At 44.9% G+C, this 20,922-nt stretch overlaps 1 protein-coding gene across 1 annotated transcript in view; it reads right to left on the bottom strand.

Moving 5' to 3' along the window:
- Positions 1-20,922, bottom strand: part of PTGFRN (prostaglandin F2 receptor inhibitor) — an 85,277-nt gene that overhangs the window by 42,549 nt on the left and 21,806 nt on the right. The window contains exons 2-4 of the mRNA XM_060090351.1: positions 11,365-11,733; positions 8,301-8,714; positions 2,962-3,342 (exon numbers count right to left, since the gene is read on the bottom strand). Of these exons, the coding sequence (XP_059946334.1) occupies positions 2,962-3,342; positions 8,301-8,714; positions 11,365-11,733 (1,164 nt within the window). The remainder of the gene's footprint in view (positions 1-2,961; positions 3,343-8,300; positions 8,715-11,364; positions 11,734-20,922) is intronic.

The raw sequence follows: 20,922 nt of genomic DNA, 5'->3' as shown, positions 1-20,922 counted from the left end.
GATGGGGTCTCTTTCTCTACCCCCTTGAACTTGGACTGACTCTGTGATGGCTCTGACCGACAGAAAACAGCGGAGGTGCACTGTACCAGTCCCGGGGATAGCTTTCAACTAGCCAGGCACTTCTACTTCCTGTGTCTTGGCAGCCAGCCGCCACCTAAGAAGAATGACTGTCCTGAGAAGACGGCGCCATGAGAAACCCAAGCCACATGGACAGGGCCTGGGTGAGACACCACATGGGGACAGAGGGAGATGCCCTGGAACGTGGCGACAAGTGCATGAGAAAGCCATCTGGAAGGGGATCCCTAGCCCTAGCTGTCCCAGCTGTCACCATGTGCCTCAGAGATGAACCCCATTGAGTCCTTCCCTAATTCCTGACCCTCAAAATTGTGAGCGAAATGAAAATCAGTGGTTTTCAGGTGGGGATTGGGACAGTACCTCACTTGCACTCTTTGCGGGGATCCAATATTTAATGCGTGTAAAGCCCTTGGCCCAGTCCCTGGCACGTAGTAAGTGTTCAATACATGGTAGTTATTATTTTTAATCTGTCAGGTAGCAAAATTGAGCATTTTGTGTAATACCTGCATAGGGATCTGGCTTTCTCAAGAGCTCTTTTGTGACAACATTCCACAGTCACACAACACAAGATGACCTATCTAAATAGAGTATTTCCTGTCTTATTACCACCTCTCAGTTAGCCTCAGCAGGCCCCAATTTACATGTGGCATGGTATCCACATGCATACGCAGACATGTTGTAGATCTAGAGAGAATCACACAGTGTCAAGCCAGGCCTGATCACTGCTGAGTGGAGAATCCAATTGGGAGGTCCTGGAGAAAAAGCCTACTGCTGTACTCAGGCCCAAGTTGCCTCCTGACAAGTATCCAGGGAGCTGTAATGGTATGAGACAGAGGCACAGGGAAGGAGGAGAGATTTAAGGGGAAGACAGGAGAAGAATACCACTTACACTCCTGGCAGGTTTGCCCATGTGCAGTATCTCTGAATATTCTGAGCTGCACGTTATTGCTTTCTTTGCAATTCTTCTTTTCCTATGCATATATTTTAACATATCCATGTGTTGGTGCTGGTTTATCTATCCATCAGGCCAGTGTTTACTGAGTGCCCATTACGTGCAAAAAACTGTGAGAGATGTGGGGCCTGGGGCCTTAGATCAGCCAGGGAAAAGCACACTGACAGCTTTCGCAACAACTGTGTTGGATCCTCAGAATCATAACCAAACCTTTTCCCACAATTTAGTCTCTTTATTTCTTCCCACTCTCTGGAGAACACAGCCACCAACAAATCCCTTCCAGCTAAAAGAGCCCATTCCCTCCCCGAGTTCCCCTCCTGTTTCCTGACAGTCTCTGCATCTCTCCCCCGGGGTAGGCTGGGATCAGCGCAAGAGGACTTCAAAGAGGCCCTCTAAGTCGGTGGGGGAGGGGTGCGGAGCATCGGCGCTGGGATCTCACAGCACCGCACAAGGCACCGAGGATCAGGGCTGTGAGACACATTCAGCTCCAGGGATGAAAACTCTTCTTCTGGTGCTGACAACATCTGTTTTATTTTGAAGGTTGCTAAGGAGAGTTCTAGCTGGGCTAACGTTGTTCCAGTTCAGTACTTCATGATGAGTTTCTCGCACGGGGTTCAGACGGCAGGAATAAAAGCTCGCCAGATGCACCCGCTCCTTTCACTTTGCAGATATCAAAGAATCACTTTGCTACCAGGGATGACTCACACCCCGCCCGGTCTCGCTCAGAATTGGATGGACCCTCTGCTTCTTCTCTTATTACTCGTCTTCTCCCTGCCCCCTCTGTCCCCACTTGCCAACTCCCCATCTTTGCCAAATAACAGCTTATTAGGAAGAAACAGACAGTGAATGTGCTACTAGCCCAGGAGAAGATTTCACTGCAGAGACAAGGAAGAGCTGAGAAATGAGTTGGGGCTCACGGCGGGAGGCCATTTAGCATTAGACAAAGGAGGAAATGATTTCCGAGCCTTTAAAGATCGGTTTTACCTCCTAATGGAGCAATGTCAAAGGCCTTCATGCGGGCTCGGAACAGTCAGGGGACAGTAGAGAGATCAAGCTCAAAACAGGGAAGAGGCTAACCGGCAGGCCTGTCTCCATCTTTGCAGTAATGGACTTGGGAAGCGAAGCACTCCACACTCCACCCGGCCCCATCCTGCCTAAGTTCACTTGCAATGAATTACAAGATATTAACAAAATTAGGAAAAGTCAGCCCTGGAGGGCAAGCATTCAGGAAAATAAGAGATGGGGAAGGTGAGCGTGGTAAAAAAAAAAAAGAAGAGGATACGACAATGACCTTCACATATATGACAAGTAACAATAACATGGGTGGCAAGGAGGGCAACAGTTGAGGGCCACTCTGCTCCTCCCTTGGGAATCGGACGTGGGGAGAGAGCCCTCCAGAAGAGCAGGGGAAGCAGGCAGCCTCCTCGATTTAACTGGTATCTGGAAAAAAAAATTCATTTGGGCATTCCAGGTCATTCAGTGAAAAAAAACGTGTTCCATTAACTAAAGGAATTCTTTTTCTTCCCTGGGCTTTAGAAAAGCCCCAGCTCCTGCCAGAGAGCACCTAGGAGTCTAGGAAAAGGAAAGGGAGAATGGCAGTGTTCTCCCTCCAACAAAGATCCATTTCAAAGAGCCATTCAGCAGGGCCCCCCGACCCTGCAAATCTCGACAACAAAAGGAATATATATCCTCTCAGATGAGGGTATTGAGACAACGGAGGCCACATTATCTAAACATTTCCCTTGCCTGCCAGATTCTATTTCAGCCAGTTTTGCTTTCTCCCCCAGCTTGGGATCTATGCAGGAGAGGGTATGCTTGTCCTTATATCAAGAAGGCCGAAACAATGCAGAACACACAGCTCCCTTACTCCTCTCCCTATCCCAGAGGAGGGATTAAGCCAGAGAGGTGAAGAGCCATCCCTCCAAACCACTCACCTAGCCAGGTCACAGCCACAGCAGCTGGGGCCGACATGGCCTCTGCCACCTTATGCCAGCTCCTGTTGTGCCCGGGTGTCCAGAGCGCCACGTGGCAGAAATAGTAGCCAGCATTTTCTTTGCTAACATCTCGAACCAGTAAATGGTAGGAACGTGCATCCACGTGACTCAAGGCCATGCGAGGAGAGCTGTGCACCAGGGAATCATGGTCCAGTCGAGCCAACACATGGCGGCCGGGCAAGGTGCTGTCAGGCATCCTGCTGAAGTACCATGTCACCGCGGGTCGGACGTCGTCCGCTCGGTCCGTTGTAATGTTGCAGGTCAGGTCCAGCTCCTTTCCTTCAGCCACAGACACATTCCTGGCCACAGCGGCTCGAAGAACTGGAACATTAAAAACAAGGACATCTAGATAATCTCGATCGTATTTGCTGCTTCCACCCCCGTCCCCTTAGATCATCTCCTTTTACCTTATTTGCACCATTCAAGTTAGAAGGCTTTGTACAGTTTTAAGTGCTTGAGAAATGTACTGAATAAATGAATGAAACATACCATATTTCTTTTTTTTTTGTTTGTTTGTTGTTTTTTTTTTGTTTTTTTTTTTTTGCTGTACGCGGGCCTCTCACTGCTGTGGCCTCTCCCGTTGCGGAGCACAGGCTCCGGACACACAGGCTCCGCGGCCATGGCTCGCGGGCCCAGCCGCTCCGCGGCATGTGGGATCTTCCGGGATCGGGGCACGAACCCTAGTCCCCTGCATCGGCAGGCGGACTCTCAACCACTGCGCCACCAGGGAAGCCCCATATTTCTTTTTATTTCATTAAAACAATAACAGCAGCAAGCACTTATATATATATATATGCTTACTATATGCCAGACACTCTTCTGAGTGCTTTATAAATTTCATCTTCAAAACAACCCTATGAGGTAGTACAATTATCATCTCCATTTTACTGATAAGGCAGTTGAAGCACAGAGAAGTTAAATAACTTGCCCAAGGTGCCACAGCTAATATGTGACAGAGCTAAGATTCAAATCCCGGCTGTCTGCCTCTAGGGACTCTGCTCTTAAGTGTTACACTATTATCACGTACACTATCATTTGAAAACAAGTCTGCTGAACATTACAAAACTAAAATTATACTTTCTCCATATGCATGACAGGCCTTGGGTGACTTTCAGAGAAAAGACAGCTCGGCTCTGGCCGGTACATATTGGGGGCCAGGAGCTGGAGGGTAGGAAGTGAGGGTGAAACCATCTTCTGGGTAAAAGGGGGTAGGGAGGATCCTAAACAGAAGGACTGGGAAAGTGAAACCAGACAATATGCCTAACGAGTCAAGTCTTCCAAAGGCAATGCACTTAGAGCATCATTTATTCTGTTCCACACACCGCCTTAAAGTCAAGGATAAAGCATATATTCTAAAACCAAGCCACAGTGATTTCTGGATTACCCATGCCACTGCCCTCTCTGTGTGGATAATTAAAAGTAGACTATATTTAGACGAAGCACTGAAGGATCTGGTGTCACGGTCTCCAGGCAGATGTGATTTCAGCATTCCCCTGTCAAAGCTTTTTACATGGAAACATTTTAGTTTATTCAAGGGATTTTTTGCAAAGAAGTTGAACATCTGTAATCAGAGTAGAAAAACATTCAACACGTGGTAATGCTCTAGGAACAACTGCTTAGATGATAAATAGCCGACACCTCCCAGGGGATTCAAGCGGACGCACAGCACGGTCCTGGTCTTCTAGCAGGAGTCACTCAGCACCAGCTGCGGTCCCGGGTCAGCTCAGCGACAAACGCTGTCACTCAGTTCAGAAAACATGCAACCCCAAAGCCCATGCCCTTCGGAGTAAATGACTTTCATATAAATATTTCCAAAGGCTGATGATATTTCAAAGAAGTGTTTCAGGCCAAGTTCAACATCTGCCTTGATGAAGACAGAAAATGAGGTGGGCATAGTATTAGAAAAAGGAATTTGAAGTCTAATTTCTCACCTCCACCCACCTTCTTCCGAATTCCTCCTCCTCCTTCAACCTTTAAACGAGCCAAAAGTAATAAGAGATATCTTTTGAGAGGAGTCAGTATGGAAACTGCTGCCCTGAGCCTGTGCTACGGTTTGAACCTCCCCACGTACAAACTGTGGTCAGAGATAGCAGAATACTGTCAGAGTCTCTCTGTGCCGGCCACCACTACTGGAGGTAAAAGAAGGCTCAGGAGGGAGCCAGCTGAGGAAAGAAGTGGGCAATATGCAGCTGTGGACAGTACGCATGGAGAAAACAGATTCTTGCGTTTAGAAATACTGGCAGAAACATCTCTTTAGCGGTATAGTTCACTTTCTAATATTTTTTCCCAGCCAGTGGCTAAATATCTTGTCACATCACTAAGCATAGTTGTCACATGTTCTATGGGATTGGAGGGTTCACTGCTGGGACAGGATGAAGCACGGTGAAGGGAAAAAAAGAATCAGTTCTAAGGACTCGTAATGCAAGAGGGGACCTCAGACTAAGCCTGTAGTGATGCAGGCTTTCTCCCACTGGATATAACTGAACCTATAAATTACACACCAACATCTGCATCAACCAGACCACTCCTAATATAGGGGGGTTTACTGCCACCTACATGACCTACAGCCCCACCATTTAAGTAGTTTTGTGCCATTTATCATAACAATGCAATAAGAATACTTAAGAAGGTACCTATGGACAACATTCATAGCAGCACTGTTTACAATAGCCAAGATATGGAAGCAACCTAAGTGTCCATCAACAGATGAATGATTAAAGAAGATGTGGTGTACATATACAATGGATTATTACTCAGCTGCAAAAAAGAATGAAATTTAGCCATTTGCAACAAAACCTGTAGGGTATCATGCTTAGTGAAGTAAGTCAGACAGAAAAAGACAAATAGTGCATGTTTTCACTTATATGTGGAATCTAAAAAATGAAACAAATGAATTAATATAACAGAACAAAAACAGACTCACAGATACAGAGAACAAATTACTGGTTACCAGTGGAGAGAGGGGGAGGGGGTGGGGCAAGATAGAGGAAGGGGATCAAGAGGTACAGCTACTAAGTATAAAATAAATAAGATACAGGATGTAATACACAGCACAGGAAATATAGCCAATGTTTTATAACTTTAATGGAGTAAAATCTATAAAACTATTGAATCACTATGTTGTACACTTGAAACTAACATAATATTGTAAATCAACTACACTTTAATTAAAAAAAAAAAAGCTAGCTATGGAGAATGCAGGTGTTGAAAATGAGAGTAAGATCATCACTCTAGTGTGGTGGTTCTTAACCTGGGGTCCACAAAGAGAATTTAAGGAATCTGTGACATGGATGGGAAAAACAAATTGTCTTTGTTTTACTAACCTCTACATGAAATATAGCAGCTCCCCTCATTATGAAACTAAGCAACAAACCAGTGTAGTATTATCTGTCCCTGGGACCTTGTTCCCAATAGAAATCACAGATATTTTCACATCACCTTACAATTGTTGCAGATATCTTAAAATATCATTTATATTCATCACTTATCAGAAATTACAGTAGTTGTTAGGCCTGCCACTATATCTTATTATTTAATGCAATAATAAAACACTATATTATATAACAAAGTTGTCTTAAAAATATTTTGATTACTATTCGATGTAATTGTTTTCCTTTGTCATCCTCCACATGTATTTCATGAATTAAAACACATTAACTCTGAGAAAGGGTTTGTGAGCTTCAAAGGACTGTCAAAGACGCCCATGGCACAAAAAGCTATGAACCCTCAGGCTCAGGTGAGAGCCAGATGCTACTGCCTGCCTAATAGACTCAGGGTGTTCAAGTCTTATAACTATACTCTGGGTTTTGTGGCTTGTTTGAAATAAAAAAAAAAAAATACCTTTACCACTGAACTTCTTGTATGAAAAGATAATTCGCTGCCAAGCTGAAATTCTTAACCCTCCTGCCCCGTTAAAACAGTTGTTTGATGCAAGCTGAATATCCGTGGTTTCTTAGGTCAGATTCCTGGCAGATCACTTCCAAAAAGGCAGGTGACAAGTGATTTCTGCAGCCAGGAGAACCAAGACTGAGTGTGACCTGCAGCCCCTCTTGTCGACAAGAGCACCTCCAACCTCACTGACGGCCACGGTCATTCAGTGGCCAGTCAGTGCTGCTTCTACCAAATCCAGCTCCTGTGTTGTGGTGTGAACGCAGGGTAGAGTGCTCAGGACAGTGCAGCTTGCAGAGGAAAAACACGCCCCGTGTGTATCGTTTCCTGCTTTCCTTCCAATCTCAGCAACAGAGCGACCACACGCTCTTGTTTATAGTCAGGAAATGAGTCCAGCCAGGGTCTTCCCAGTTGACAAACCAGGAGGCAGCAGGAACAGCAGCAGAGTGCTGAGATCTGGAGATGTCGGACTCCCAGCAAACCAAGTCTATCCAACCATGCACAGCAGGGACATCACCCTGAGATGGGCTCTTTACACTTTCTCCCTGCCAAGCCAGAAGCTCCATGAGGCCTGGGAACGATCCTTAAGCATCTCTGACCCCAGAGCCCAGGACAGAACTGAGCATACAGTAGGTTCTCTACTGATGCCTGTTGGAAACTGAGTCAAAAATGGCCCGTTTTTCTTTCCTATTTGTTTTTCTTTTATTTTTATGGGTTTTCGAAAATGTATTTTGCATTTCCTTAATTACTTCTCTAGCAGGAGTAAGAAGGGTTTTGTTTGTTGTTTTTGAAAAGGCTGGTTCACAGATGACAACAACTTCTTGCGTATAGACCCCAGGGCTGAATGCTTCTGGGGTATGTGGCCTAGAGGACATAAGAAGAGGCCCAGCCCTAGAGAATCCCTCACCTACAAGGGGATGTCACATCTGAGGGGACCTGAAAGGCAGGCCTAGAGGACCCAAGTCAGACGAGAGGTTTGGGGATGAGCCAGACACGTCCCCAACAGCTGTGGGGAAGGGCAGATCCAGAGATTTAGGAAACACCAAACAAAATGAAGCCAAGGGAGCGGGCTGGGGGCAGCTCCACCCCAAAGCCCCTCTGACCAACAGGCCGACCTCTCCTGGCACTTAGAAGATCTTAATCTTTCAGTCACAAAATTCTCGTAGTATCTTATGCAACCTGCAGCTTCCCAGGCGTCTCGGCACTTGGCACAAAACAAATGCATCCTCCCCAAACCATTAACACCACACTACTCCCTCACCCATCAACGCGAGGCCTCCCAGGAGCAGCAGAAATCTCGTCAGAGAAGAAAAAGGCTCCCGGCCGAGTTCTTCACAGCACATTGCCCTGAATAACATATAGTCTAAAACATACAATTTCCAGAAGCTCACCTGTTGGCTGGATCATCACGGTGGCCACATCCACGGCTTTTTCTTGAATTTCTTGCCAGTTACCCTGCTCTCCGATCCACTCACTGACGATGCACCGGTAGGAACCCTGGTCGGAGGCCAGGGCCCGGGACACGGAGAGGCGGTACCCGTCGCTCCCCACGGTGTCCAGGCGCACATCCCCGCTGCGGTAGCGCTGCTCATAGCCGGGGCCGGGCCGCAACCTGCCCTCGTGGGTCAGGGAGAGGATGCTCCGGCCGGCGGGGCCGCGCCACACCTCCCAAAGCAGCGCCAGGTGCGTGTGCAGCGGCGACGCGGTGGAGGCTGAGCAGCGCAGCTCGAAGGGCTCGCCCTCGCGCAGGCTGGGGCCCGGGGAGGGCTGGGGGCCGGCGGCCACGCGCAGAGCATCCGGCAGCACTGCAAGGAGAAAGCGGAGCCGTCAGCACACCGCCACCCCAGCCACCGCGCAAGTGCCCGGCACCGTCCGGGGCTTGCGGCACAATTTCCTCCTCCCCTCCCCTGTTCTAAAGCCCAGATGGGCACGGCTGCCCACTGGGCTTCATCTATGATCTCAACTTTCTGACTTGAAAAAAGAGGAGACACTAATAAGACCCCTGGCTAGAACCGGGTGGTGCAAACTCCCTTTTGGGAGCTGTGCCTTGGAGTTCTACTTCTGCCGCCCTTAGGCAAGTCACTTTACCCCTCCGTGCCTCGTTTTCCTCAACCCTAAAAAGGGATGACAACGAGACCTATCTCCGGAAGTTGACTGAGAATTAAACCAGCTATAAGGGAAGGTGCCCAGGACAGTGCTTGGCACTCAGCAATCACAATCAAATAACCAGCCACTACTGTCCAACACTCCTTTGTTAGGACACAGGCTGGAGTAGAGAACCTGGGGGATCTTCTAGGAGTTAAGGCAGTGTAATCCGCAAAGCACAAAAGCACAGGAGAGCTTCCTGTGCCTTGAGGCCTGGGGAATGTCTAAGAATGACTAGGGTGAGCAGAGGGTATCTGCAGGGTAGGAACCCATCGAGGAAAACTGACGCCTCAACTATTTAACTATTAGGACCCACTGGGGAAAAGCTGGGCTCTTCCATAGTCTAGAAAAAGGGGGCTGGAGATCAGGGAAGTGTCGGTGACTGCTCTTGAGGAAGGGAAGCCACACGTGAAGTAACCAGCGAGGAGGCCCCTACCAAAGGGCAGGGACAACCTCTCAGGCTTGCCTATGGGCTGGCTGAGAGAATCCCCAAAACCACTGTCCATCATCTCCTTGGGTTTTCCTGCCATCCCACACTCAGAAACGAATTCAGTGTCCTTGAGAAGGGACTACTCTAAACAACAGAAAAAAAACTGCTACATGTTTAGAAGGACACATCACAAAGACCTATCTCTATTGCAAATGAATATAATGACCTTCTACTATACACATTAGTCTGTGAGTCCAGCTAACATGACTCAGTTCCCAAGACCAGTTATCCCTAAGGCCATGGATATATAGTTTGAAGACCCATGAAGCTGAAGGCCAGAGAGACACTAGACCATGCATGGCAGCCACGAGAGGCTCCACTTGGGCAGCCAGCCAGTCTCTTTCATGGCCATCCATCTGCTTTCCTGACCCCAGGAGAGCCTCTCCTTACTCTTGCCTTTCAAAGACTGGAGAACAAACAGAAAGATACTGGGCAGCGTGTGTGTGGGTGGGTGTGGGGGGGTGTAGGTTCCCCCTGCTGCCTCCAACTCCTCAAGATGAGAATTACACATGGAGACGAGGGTGCATCTGACCTAGTGGAGGTGGCCCATGTGTGTGATGACTACAAAAGCAATGCATTATTTAACTCCAATGCAAGAATGTCCTATGGGACTTTTTTCTCAAAAACATATTTGGATTTTGTAGAGGAATGAGAAAACGTAATGGAAGAGGTAGATTGGACATTTTAATACCTGCATAATGGACATGGCTGTTTTATTTCCTCATGAGTCTAATGGGGGAACAGTATCTGGACAATATGGTAGTAGCCCATAAATCATTACAGAAGGAGTGAATGCCTGAATCAACCCCTTCTTTTTATATCATCATGTACATCTTCTGCTTTCCTGATCGTTAATTACACTACTCCTCTGATATAATTCTTTTTGGAACAAGGCAGGATACAAATAAATGCATACCTAAGTAATAATAATAACAACACTAATAATGTTTCTATTTTGCTAGCCCCAAATGAAAATTGTTTGCTCTTGCTCATTTACTAATTAGCTGTGTGATTTTAGGCAAGTAATTAACCTATGCTCTTCCATTGCCTCATGTGTTAATCAGGGAAATACCCTGCCCTCTCTTCTTCACTGGGTTGAGAATGGAATGTGTGAGTTCATCAAACAGAACTTGGAAAATGAAAAAACAAACAAACCCAAACATTCCAGATACATAAGGTGTGATGACTTGCACAGCCAGGCCAATAAGGTTGCAGTGACCACATCATTCTCTCTCCACATATGACCCCTACCACTTCTAGAACAAACAGGTACTTAAGTCATGAAGGGCACAAAGAGAGACATGAGTTTTGAAGTACTGTTAGTCCCACAAACCTGAACATCGGTATCATCACGACCATCACCTTCTCGTCCCTAACCTGACTGAGTGCTTACCATGGCATTGCTCTGAGGCTTTACATGTCCTAACTCACCTTGACCTTTACGGAAGGCACTGTTTTCCAGAGGACGAAGCTGAGGCATGGGACGTGCCCACGGCCACAGAGCTGACAAGTGGGAGGGCGAGCCATGGGACCTACTGCGTGCAGGCAACCTGGCTCACAGCTGGAGTCGCCATCACACACCACTCTGCCTCAACTCACCAGCCACGGGAGGGCTCACGATCATAATGGAGTGAAGAGAAAGGGCGCTCAGAGGCCACCCGGCCCATCCTCTGCCTTTAATCAGGTAAGACATTATTCGTCCATTGGACAGAGGAGGGAACAGAGACCCAGAGGACTTAAGTTTCTGGCACAGTCCCGCACAGCTGAGTGGCAGAGGAAAGTCCGGTCCCCCAGCGGAGCAACCCCCCGTGACGATGTACCTTTAACTTGCACTGTATCCTCATAGTTGCCCTGGACGGTGGCATCCGTGCTGGGGGTGGAACACTTGTAGTGGCCTTGGTCTGAGGGCTGGACGTTCTTTATGTGCAGCTCCACGGCGTCGTTGGCCGTCCGCCGCAGCACGATGTCACCCCTCTGCAGGCGCTCACGGTACAGCTGGGCGGGGAAGCCCACCTCCCAAGTGCTGGCGAGCTCCACGTAGCTGCTGCCCGAGGCCAAGAAGCTCCAGTCAAAGTTCTGCTCGCTGGGGCCGTCGTAGTCGCTGACGTTGCAGGGGATGACCAGTTCAGTGCCCACCACCCGCACCAGACTCCCCGCGGGGACCCTCACCACACGCCCTCGACAAAGAGCTGCAACAACAAGAGGTGAAAGGCAGGGCTTGAATCCAATAAGGTCTTCCCAGTATAAATGTGGTAAAACTGTGGGCGCTCCGGCTCCCAGGCACATGGTGGAAACGTGACATCGACCAGCTGGGGAAATGTGACACTGACCAGCGTGCTGCCAGTGTCTGTGCAGAAGAAGGCTGAGCCCACCCCAAGGACCCCAAGCCAGGAATACCCCGCTGTGGTGAGTACCTCTCATGCAACAGTCTCCTAGGATTGCCAGGGAGGAAGAGAAGCACTAAAAAAAGTAGGCTAACCATGAACTTGAATAGCTTTCTCCCTCCTGTTACTATTTAACCTACTGTGATCACTCAACATGAGGTAGAAATACTTTAGGTTTTGTGTGAAAGAAAAGGACACAGCTAATCAAGTATTTACATTTCTGCCCACCCTATGTCAACATTCTTCCCTAGAGACGATTCCCTGGGGGCTCCTGAGACCTGATTTACAATGATGGCTGCCAATTTTTAAATCCTAGAGCAGCCTGCTGATAAAATGATTTAACTCTGGTTATCTGACATTGCCTATAAATTAATTTTAAAATATGACAACTCTACCAAGTATTAATTTTCTATTTTCTGGCTCATTTCCTTCTCTCTACTCTTCACCCTGATCTAAATTCAGAATGAGGATAGGGAAGCACAAAGGGAGACAGTGCCTGCTCTGGCTGGTTGCTGGGCGTTGGTAGGAATGCAGCGGCTTACTGGGGATGAGAGGCCTGCTGGACAAAGCCAAGAGTTCCCTGGCATTCCCTGCCCCAGGTGCACAGGCCTCGGGGAGGGCCCTTAGGGACCGTCACCTGTGTGTCCTTTAAGATCGCTTCTTTGCAACGAACTTCAGCACATTTTTTTGCAGTGCGTTTATTGCCTGTGTTAGTATTTCAATTCAGACCAAATGAACTTGCATGGCTCTTTCCTGATGTTCTATGAATAGGTATAGCATTAAGGTGTACAGGAGAAAGCATGGGCTCTGAAATCAAGGAGACAAGTTTAAACTGAGAGACCGCTTTTAGCTTGGGCTTCCTCCACTATAAAATGAGGAAAGAAGGATTCACTGAGTTGATGAAATAAAATGGCTAGCTGAGACTGCCATGTAGTAAGAGCTCAATAAAATGGAACTTCTATTATTTATTTTCAGTTCTGTGTTTCTGTCATTTGTTACGGGCTGACTTGTGTCTCCCTACCACCACCACCCACATTCATATGCTGAAGTCCTAGCCCCCAGCACCTCAGAATGTGATCTTATTTGGGAATAGGGTTGTTGCAGATGTAATTAGCTAAACCGTAATGAGGTCATACTGGGGTAGGGTGGGCCCTAATCCAACGACCAGTATCCGTAAAAGGGGGGAAATTTGGACAGAGACAAGCACTCAGGGAGAGTGCCATGTGAAGATCAAGGCAGAGATTGGGATGATATGTCTATGATCTAAGGAATGCCCTGCACCCCCGGTCCCAGGAATGCACACTGGGGCTGAAACAAGGTCAGAGTCCTCCTTGCTCATTTTTGCTGAAGCTGCTCAGGAAGACACTTTCACCTCCTTTGGAATCAGGGTACTACAGAGATGCTTTGCTCTGAAGCTGCATGTGAGCAGCCCTCCTGACCAGGTGAGGAAGCCATCTACAGCAGAAGAGACCCAGGTCAACACTGGGACCAAAGAGGCGCAGAGAATGTGCCCTCATGACTAGATGGCATCATCCGAGCCACTAGATCTGCCATACCTTCTAAATCATTCCACATGCACACACACATACAAACACATGTGCACACGTGCACACACACACACACACACACACACACACGTCTTCCCCTGGACATTTCAATTCCTTGCAATTCCACTCACACCCACTTATATTCCTTAGGCTAATTTCTGTCAGTGGAAACTCAGGGCACTGAAATAATACCCAGCAAGCAGTGAGGTCATCATCACCACATTTCACAGAGGAAACAGGCCATCGTTTTTACATTTAATTTCACAGATGACTGGATAATTCTGACTCTCCCAGAGAGACCCTTCAGAAGTAAGCTTCAAGACTTCCCTGGTGGTGCAGTGGATAAGACTCCGCGCTCCCAATGCAGGGGGCCAGGGTTCGATCCCTGGCCTGGGAACTAGATCCCACATGCATGCTGCAACTAAGAGTTCACATGACACAACTAAGGAGCCCATGTGCTGCAACTAAGACCTGGTGCAACCTAATAAATAAATAAATAAATTTTTTTTAAAAAAAAAAAAAGAAGAAAAAGGAAGCTTCATGGTGGAGACCCGTAAGAGGGAATACAGCCTAACGCTTATCCTCCTTGAGCCCAGTTTCCATCTGTGAAATGGAGACACACCCTTAGGGCTGTGTAAGGATTAACTGAGCCACAGAGCACTCACAACAGTGCCCTGCACGCAGTAAGGGTCTGCGGTCACCTGCTTTGCAGGCCGCCTCTAGAATAAACCTGATCACAATCATTCACTTTGCTTACTTGACAGGTTTACAAAGGAATTTCCTAACATGTAAACCTTTGCAATTTCTGGCCCTTGTCAAGAACTTCACCAGCGTTAACAATGGGCTCAACAGGGCCCTTCGGCATGAGGCTACATTCCTTGTAGGGTGTCTGTCTTTATTCTTAGCGAGTGGAGCTCAGCAAACTGAGCCAGCTGCTTGAGTCAGCTCTCCAGTCCTGCTTCCACAGAGTCACCCAAATCATCTTTTTAACGCACAAATCATATGTCTCTTCACTGGTCAGAAGTATCTCATGGCTCCTCATCACCTACAGGATATACTCTTATCTTCCAGACCCCCCCATTGTGATGCCCCTGGTTCATGCCACCTTCCCTCTCACCTGAATTATAGCAACAGCCTCTCCCAACTGGCTGCCTGCCTTCCCTCTGCTCTTGCCCTCCACTCTCAATACAGCCAAGCCATCTTTTAAAAACTTAAGTGTATTCTGTCCTTACTCTGCTCAAAGCTTTCCAATCACTCCCCATGTCACTCAGATAAAAGCCAAGTCCTCACAGAGGCCACCAAGACCTCCCAGGACCTGGCCCTCTTTTCTTCTCCAAGCTCCTCCCGCCACTGCACTCCAGCCATGCTTTCCTCCTAAGACTCTTGAGCAGAGAGACCTATTCCAACCTAGGGCTTCTGCACATTTTCTTGGTCTGGAGCACTCTCAGACATAAACCCCACTCCATCACCAGCTTCACATTTCATTCTAGTGTTGCCTTATTAGTGAGGCCTTTCTTGACCACCTTAAAATTGTACACACCCATCCTCATTCTTGTCAAATTTTCTTCTTATCACTTATCACTAATATTCTTTATGTGTATCCATATACTTTTACTATTATTTATTATCTGCCTTCTCCCACCAGGATGCAAGGTCTAAATGAGCAGTGATTTTTATCTGTTTTGTTCACTGCTGAATGCCAGTGCCTAGAACTGGGCCTGGTACATAGTAGTTGTTCAATAAATATTTGCTAAATAAATGAACAAATAGAAGACACACAAGATCCTTCATAGTCTGGCCCATGGCTACCATTCCAGCTTCATCAGCTACCATTCTCCCACCCCTTAGTCCTTAGACTTCAACAAAACAAATGGCCCTTCAGTCTCTGGAAATGCCATGCTCCCTTGGGCCTCACAGCCTCTGCTTCTGTGCTTCCTTCACCTGGAATGCCCTCCCAGCAATCTCTCAGCCTCTTGCAAGAAGCAGCTCCAGCACCACCTCCTGTGGGAAGCCTTCCCCATCTCCCCTGGGGTCCCTTAGGCACTCCTGCCTCAACTCAACCTGCAGAAGTACCTTCGACCCTGGCTATGTTACAGTGCCGCTGGAAAAAGCCAAGCAGATAGGAACAGATGCTTGAAAGATCAAATTCTAATCTAAAAAAGATATAAACCCGAGCAGTGTCGTACATGCAGAACTGGGATATGCCCTCATCTGTGGAAAGCAAGATTTTGAAGTTTAGTTAACAGAATTTCAATTTGCTACCAGCAGTCTGCTATTTAGCACATATTTCCTTTAATATTGTTAAATAACAGCTAATAATATTTAAAAAATAAACACAACTTGTAAAACATAGAGCATATGGCTCTTTCCAAATCAAAAAGAATATCTGCAAAGCCACACATTACCAATTTTAGTTGAAACCTCTTGTAACAGTTGACTAAGGGGAAAAACCCAAAATTTTCCTCTGGTTTTCCAAATTCTACCAGTATTTCAAATGAAGAGTCCCAAACACTTTGGCACCTGAACTGTATTAGGTTAGATTTCTATAAAAATGTCTTTACTAAGAAACAATTTAAATTTGTTTTCAGGGGTCAATATAAGAAACCTTTATATGAAAAGCATTTCTTTATTAGTTTTAAAAGGACTATTGAGGCCACTACTGTGTTGCTCAATGATGCAAGAATCCATATGATAAAAGTCTCTTAAAATTTAGTACCAGAAAAAAAATACCAGTTGATGGACCACTGTGTGCTCTTTCCTCAGAAAACAAGAACTATATAGGCGTCTCTCACCACTCAGGTCAGTAACCACAACCCAACTACCTTTGATACTCAACACAAATTAGGGTACCTTAATAGCACATTTTGTGCAGTATATTAAGGCTCTGATGCTAAACCTCTCTCTCATAATCCCAATTACTAAGTGGCCCAGCACCACATCACCATTCCCTGGTGATGCCCAGACCCTCTTAGATAGGTCTCAGAACCCTGCACTGCTTCCTAATTCCTGTTTTTAAAATTTCTGCCTAAACCTACTCAAACAAAATAAAACAAAACAAACAGCACACAAACAACCCTGAAGACAACTGTTACTGCTTCATCATCTCTTTTACCTGTATTCCAACTTCCAAGTCCTGTTTTCCCCAACATATATAAAATTCATGTGTCCTTTTGTACCTGAGCTTCAAGGAAGTCTAGTACGACATATGATGGTGAAATATGGAAACCACTCACAATCTAAATGTCTAATAATTATCTCTTTCCTCTACTCTACACCTTCCTGTGCCTTCTCTGCCACCCTTGTACTTTTGATTTCTTTACCCTTATTTTAAGGTTAATTGCATGTATGTGTGTATTTCACTGTAAATTGCCTCAAATATGTTTTTTGGGAGGAGGGGAGATAAGTGAGGTATAAATTTCAAAAGACTAATAATGGAGATGAGATACGTTCTGCTATGATGGACTAGCTTGTATCAGATCAACTCCCCGCCCCCTGCCCCCACCCCAGAACAACTACAAAAGATGGACAAAACACAAGAAACAGATCATTGAATGCACTGGTGATCAATCCAGGTATCTGGGACTAAGGGACCAAGATCACAGAAACACTCCAAGGTGGGCCTGACAACATGCACTGCTTTTTCTCTTGAAATATTTGCCAATTTTAAGTTGTGTAGTAAAAGGTAGTAGTTCAGAACTGCCAATGCCTCATGGGGCCAAGAAGACAGCAACTGAAGTTCAGGGCCATTAAGAAAGTCATAGTCTAAAACAAGCAAACAAACACAAAATGAAAGTCATAGTCTGAGGTGGGGGGAGTTGGTGGGGGAAGATTGGTAAGTGTCCGAGAAGTTAAACAGAAAATAAATATTAAGAGGCTAAAAGGTTAAGCAAATTTTTCGACCATCTCACAGTACTGGGGAAACAAAAATTGGAATTCCGAGTTCACAAAGGAAGGTGGACTATAGTAAACACCCCAAACTGAATTATAGCCCTGGAAAGGGCTATGCCTTTGGAGTAAGAGCAAAGCTGAAGAAACAACCAGCTCTCAAGAATACTGAAATCTTGTCTCAAAACATCTCAATTCCTCACTGGATTATAGTGAGCTTCTCTTACTGTATTAGCCGGCTAGAAAGAAAAAAAAAAAAAAAAGTAAATCTTCTTATGAAGAAGATAACATCATACAGAGCCTCTACAATTTTTCAATATTCAATCAAAACCTACCAGACATTCCGTACAACAGCACCAAATGACTGAAAACAAAAGACAACAAACCAGACAATAGAAACAGATGCACAGAGATCTAGATATTGGTGTTATCAGACATGGACTTTAAAATAAATATGATTAATTTATTTAAGAAATAGACAACAGGATTTCACTTCTTAACTTTATTAAAATAATCAGATTAAAATCCTAGAACTAAAAAAAAAAACTAAAATTAAGAACTCAATAAATGGGTTTGATATCAGATTAGATGCAACAGAAGTCAGTATAAGATATCCAAACTGAAGCACAGGGTGTAAAAAAGATGAAAAATGCAGAAAAGAGTCTAAGAGACACATGAGAGACAGTAAAAAGGTCAAACACGTGTAACAGAGTCCCCAGGATGAGAAAGAATGTGATAGAATTAGAATTAATTTCTGAAGAAATAATGGTTAAGGTGTTTCTTAAACCGACAAAAGACATCATGACACAGATTCAAGAAGTACTATATATCTAAAGCAGCACAAATACAAAGAAAACCACACCTAGGTGCATCATTGTAAAACTGCTGAAAGGCACAGAAGGGAGCAACAATTCAATGATACCTGACTTTCAATAGAAACAATGCTCATAAGACAATGGAATGACATCTTTTTAAAAAAATATTTATTTTATTTATTTATTTACTTGGTTGTGCCAGGTCTTAGTTGCAGCAGGTGGGCTCCTCAGTTGAGGCATGCGGGCTCCTTAGTTGTGGCATGCAAACTCTTAGTTGCAGCATGCACGTGGGATCTAGTTCCCTGACCAGGGATCAAACCCGGGCCCCCTGCACTGGGAGCGGGGAGTCTTAACCACTGCACCACCAGGGAAGTCCCTGGAATGACATCTTTAAAGTGATGAAAGAAAGTAACTACCAACAGAGAATTCTACACAGAAAAGATATCGTTAACAAAGGAAGGCAAAATCAATATGCTTTCAATCAACTCTCAACCAGGGAAAGAGAATTAATAAAAAGAAATGCTAACAAAATACCAAAAAGATATACTAAAGGGAGTTCTTCAAATAGGAGGAAGATGACCCCAGATGGAATCATGGAAATGTAGGAAGGCATAAAGAGCAACAGAAAGGGTAACTGTGTGGGTCAATCTACTGAATGGTGACTATGTAATACAATCTTAGTAATGTCTTCTGGAATTTAAAATATATGCATAATTAAAACATATGACAACAACAGCACAAAAAGCAAGGGAAAAAGTGAAATACATGGAGCCTAAATGTTTTCTAAGGTCTTGCATTTGATAAAAGGATCACCAGTAGACACTAATAAGTCAACAGTGTATGTTCTAAGCTCTAGAATAACCATAAAAATGAAAGAGTGGATAAAAAACTAATGAGAGGGGGATAATAAAAAATACTTGATTGATCAAATAATCTATAATTTCAGCTAAAATCATATAAGCTTTTCTCAAGTATTTACTTTGTAATGTGTTCACTTTGATTCATCATCAAATTTCTCTCCACAACGCTAGGATAGAGTAAGAGGAGGAATAATAACATACTGCATCTCTCTCATATGCCAGACCACCCCTATCACAGAACCAAGGAAACAGACCCAGAGAAGTTAAATAACTTGCTGAAGGTCATAAAAGCTATGAAGTGAGGGACTCAACCCAGGTTTATCTGGCCCATGCACTGCACTGTCAAGGCACAGATGGGCTGGGTTGGTTTTGTCTTCAACTGCGTTGTTGAGACTACCATATTCTGTTGATTTTGTCTTTGCTCTAAGTAGGAAGAAGAAACGGCTTGAAATTCCCTATAAAATATTTCAAATTCTCCACGGGCAATGTGAACCAGATAGGTAACAAAGTAACCAAAATGAGTTACTAAGGGAAGAAATATATATTCTTGACATGAAATAGAGGAGAGGAATCCCGTTTCTCTAAATGGGATTATTAAAAATAACTTCGTTTCTTCAAAAAATTTTTTCTGATAGACTACTTTCATTATTTTAAGTGATACTAACTCTACATCTCACACTTTCATGTTCAAAAAAGGTGAAGAGGACTTCATTCTAAAAACATATGGGAAGGACTTTTGGAAGCCCACCTCTCTGACTTTTCAGCAGTGCAGATAATTAACATGCAAGAGGTAATTGTTTCCAGATTGCTATTTGCCTACCTCTGAAGTACTCAAGAAAATAATTAAATGCCTTCAACTTTCTTCCATCATGTAGAATGGATGGAGATCGGCAAGAAAAGTCGGGCAAGTTTTTCAGTGCAATTATTCCTGCAATGTTTATTTCAATAAGCACTATTGGCAACCATGAGGAATCATTAAGAGAGACAAGCTAATGAAGATGAAACTGTATTTATCCACCCTCTTACACCCCCTTATGATATCCATGGGAAATAGATTTTATTTCCTGGGTTATCATCAATATTATTCTAAATCAAGGCCTATAGAGTACAGCAGATCTGCAAAGGATTTTTGCAATTGTTCCTATTATTGCTCAAATTTTATCACCTCACTGAGCTGCCTAGAAGCAAACAATCTGATTTTACAATCAGAGCCATTTGTAAGATAAGTATTGTAATTTACTGAATCCAGTAGAAGGGAAATACCGAAACCAAAAGCTTGTGGTATTTCACTTTGCCTTGTAAAATGACAGCTAAGTCCCCCTTCTTCTGTCCTTACAAGGCCTTTATGAGAGACCAGGGGCCTATGGATTTCTATACGAAGTTCCCAGTCCACATGTGATTTAGAAGTGAATACACAGAAGGTTAAACCTGTAAACTCTCACATAGCCTTTATTGCAGTATCTGACTTAACGAATGCAAAACCTTTGTCTCTGCAGGACTGCCACTGAGAGGTCTGGCAGGAAGGGATCATGCCGGCTTTCATCTAGACAGTCCCTAAGTGATGAAAATGCAGCAATGTACACATTAAACAAGTTACAGCCAGCAGAGTATGTGTAATGAAGTCACATATGGCAGTACTTCAAAATCCCATCCAAACACAAATAAGGTTCTACTAGAGCAGGACTTAGAATGATTTTTTAAAAAAAGGTTCAGCTAAGACCTCAGAGAGGTAAACTAGACAAATGCAGTATGACTCATTTAACAAACAACTACTGAGTAAGAAGCCCTCAGTGCTGGATGATATGTGAGAGAGGAAGGTAAATCAGCCTTGGACCTTCTTTTAAGGGACTTATGGTATGTTGAGTCATAAGGGGCATGTGAAAACTC

This window comes from Mesoplodon densirostris, chromosome 2, assembly GCF_025265405.1.
Source record: "Mesoplodon densirostris isolate mMesDen1 chromosome 2, mMesDen1 primary haplotype, whole genome shotgun sequence".
NCBI lineage: Eukaryota > Metazoa > Chordata > Mammalia > Artiodactyla > Ziphiidae > Mesoplodon > Mesoplodon densirostris.
Note: the sequence above shows the minus strand (reverse complement) of the source record. Positions and strands in the feature narration are given on the sequence as shown.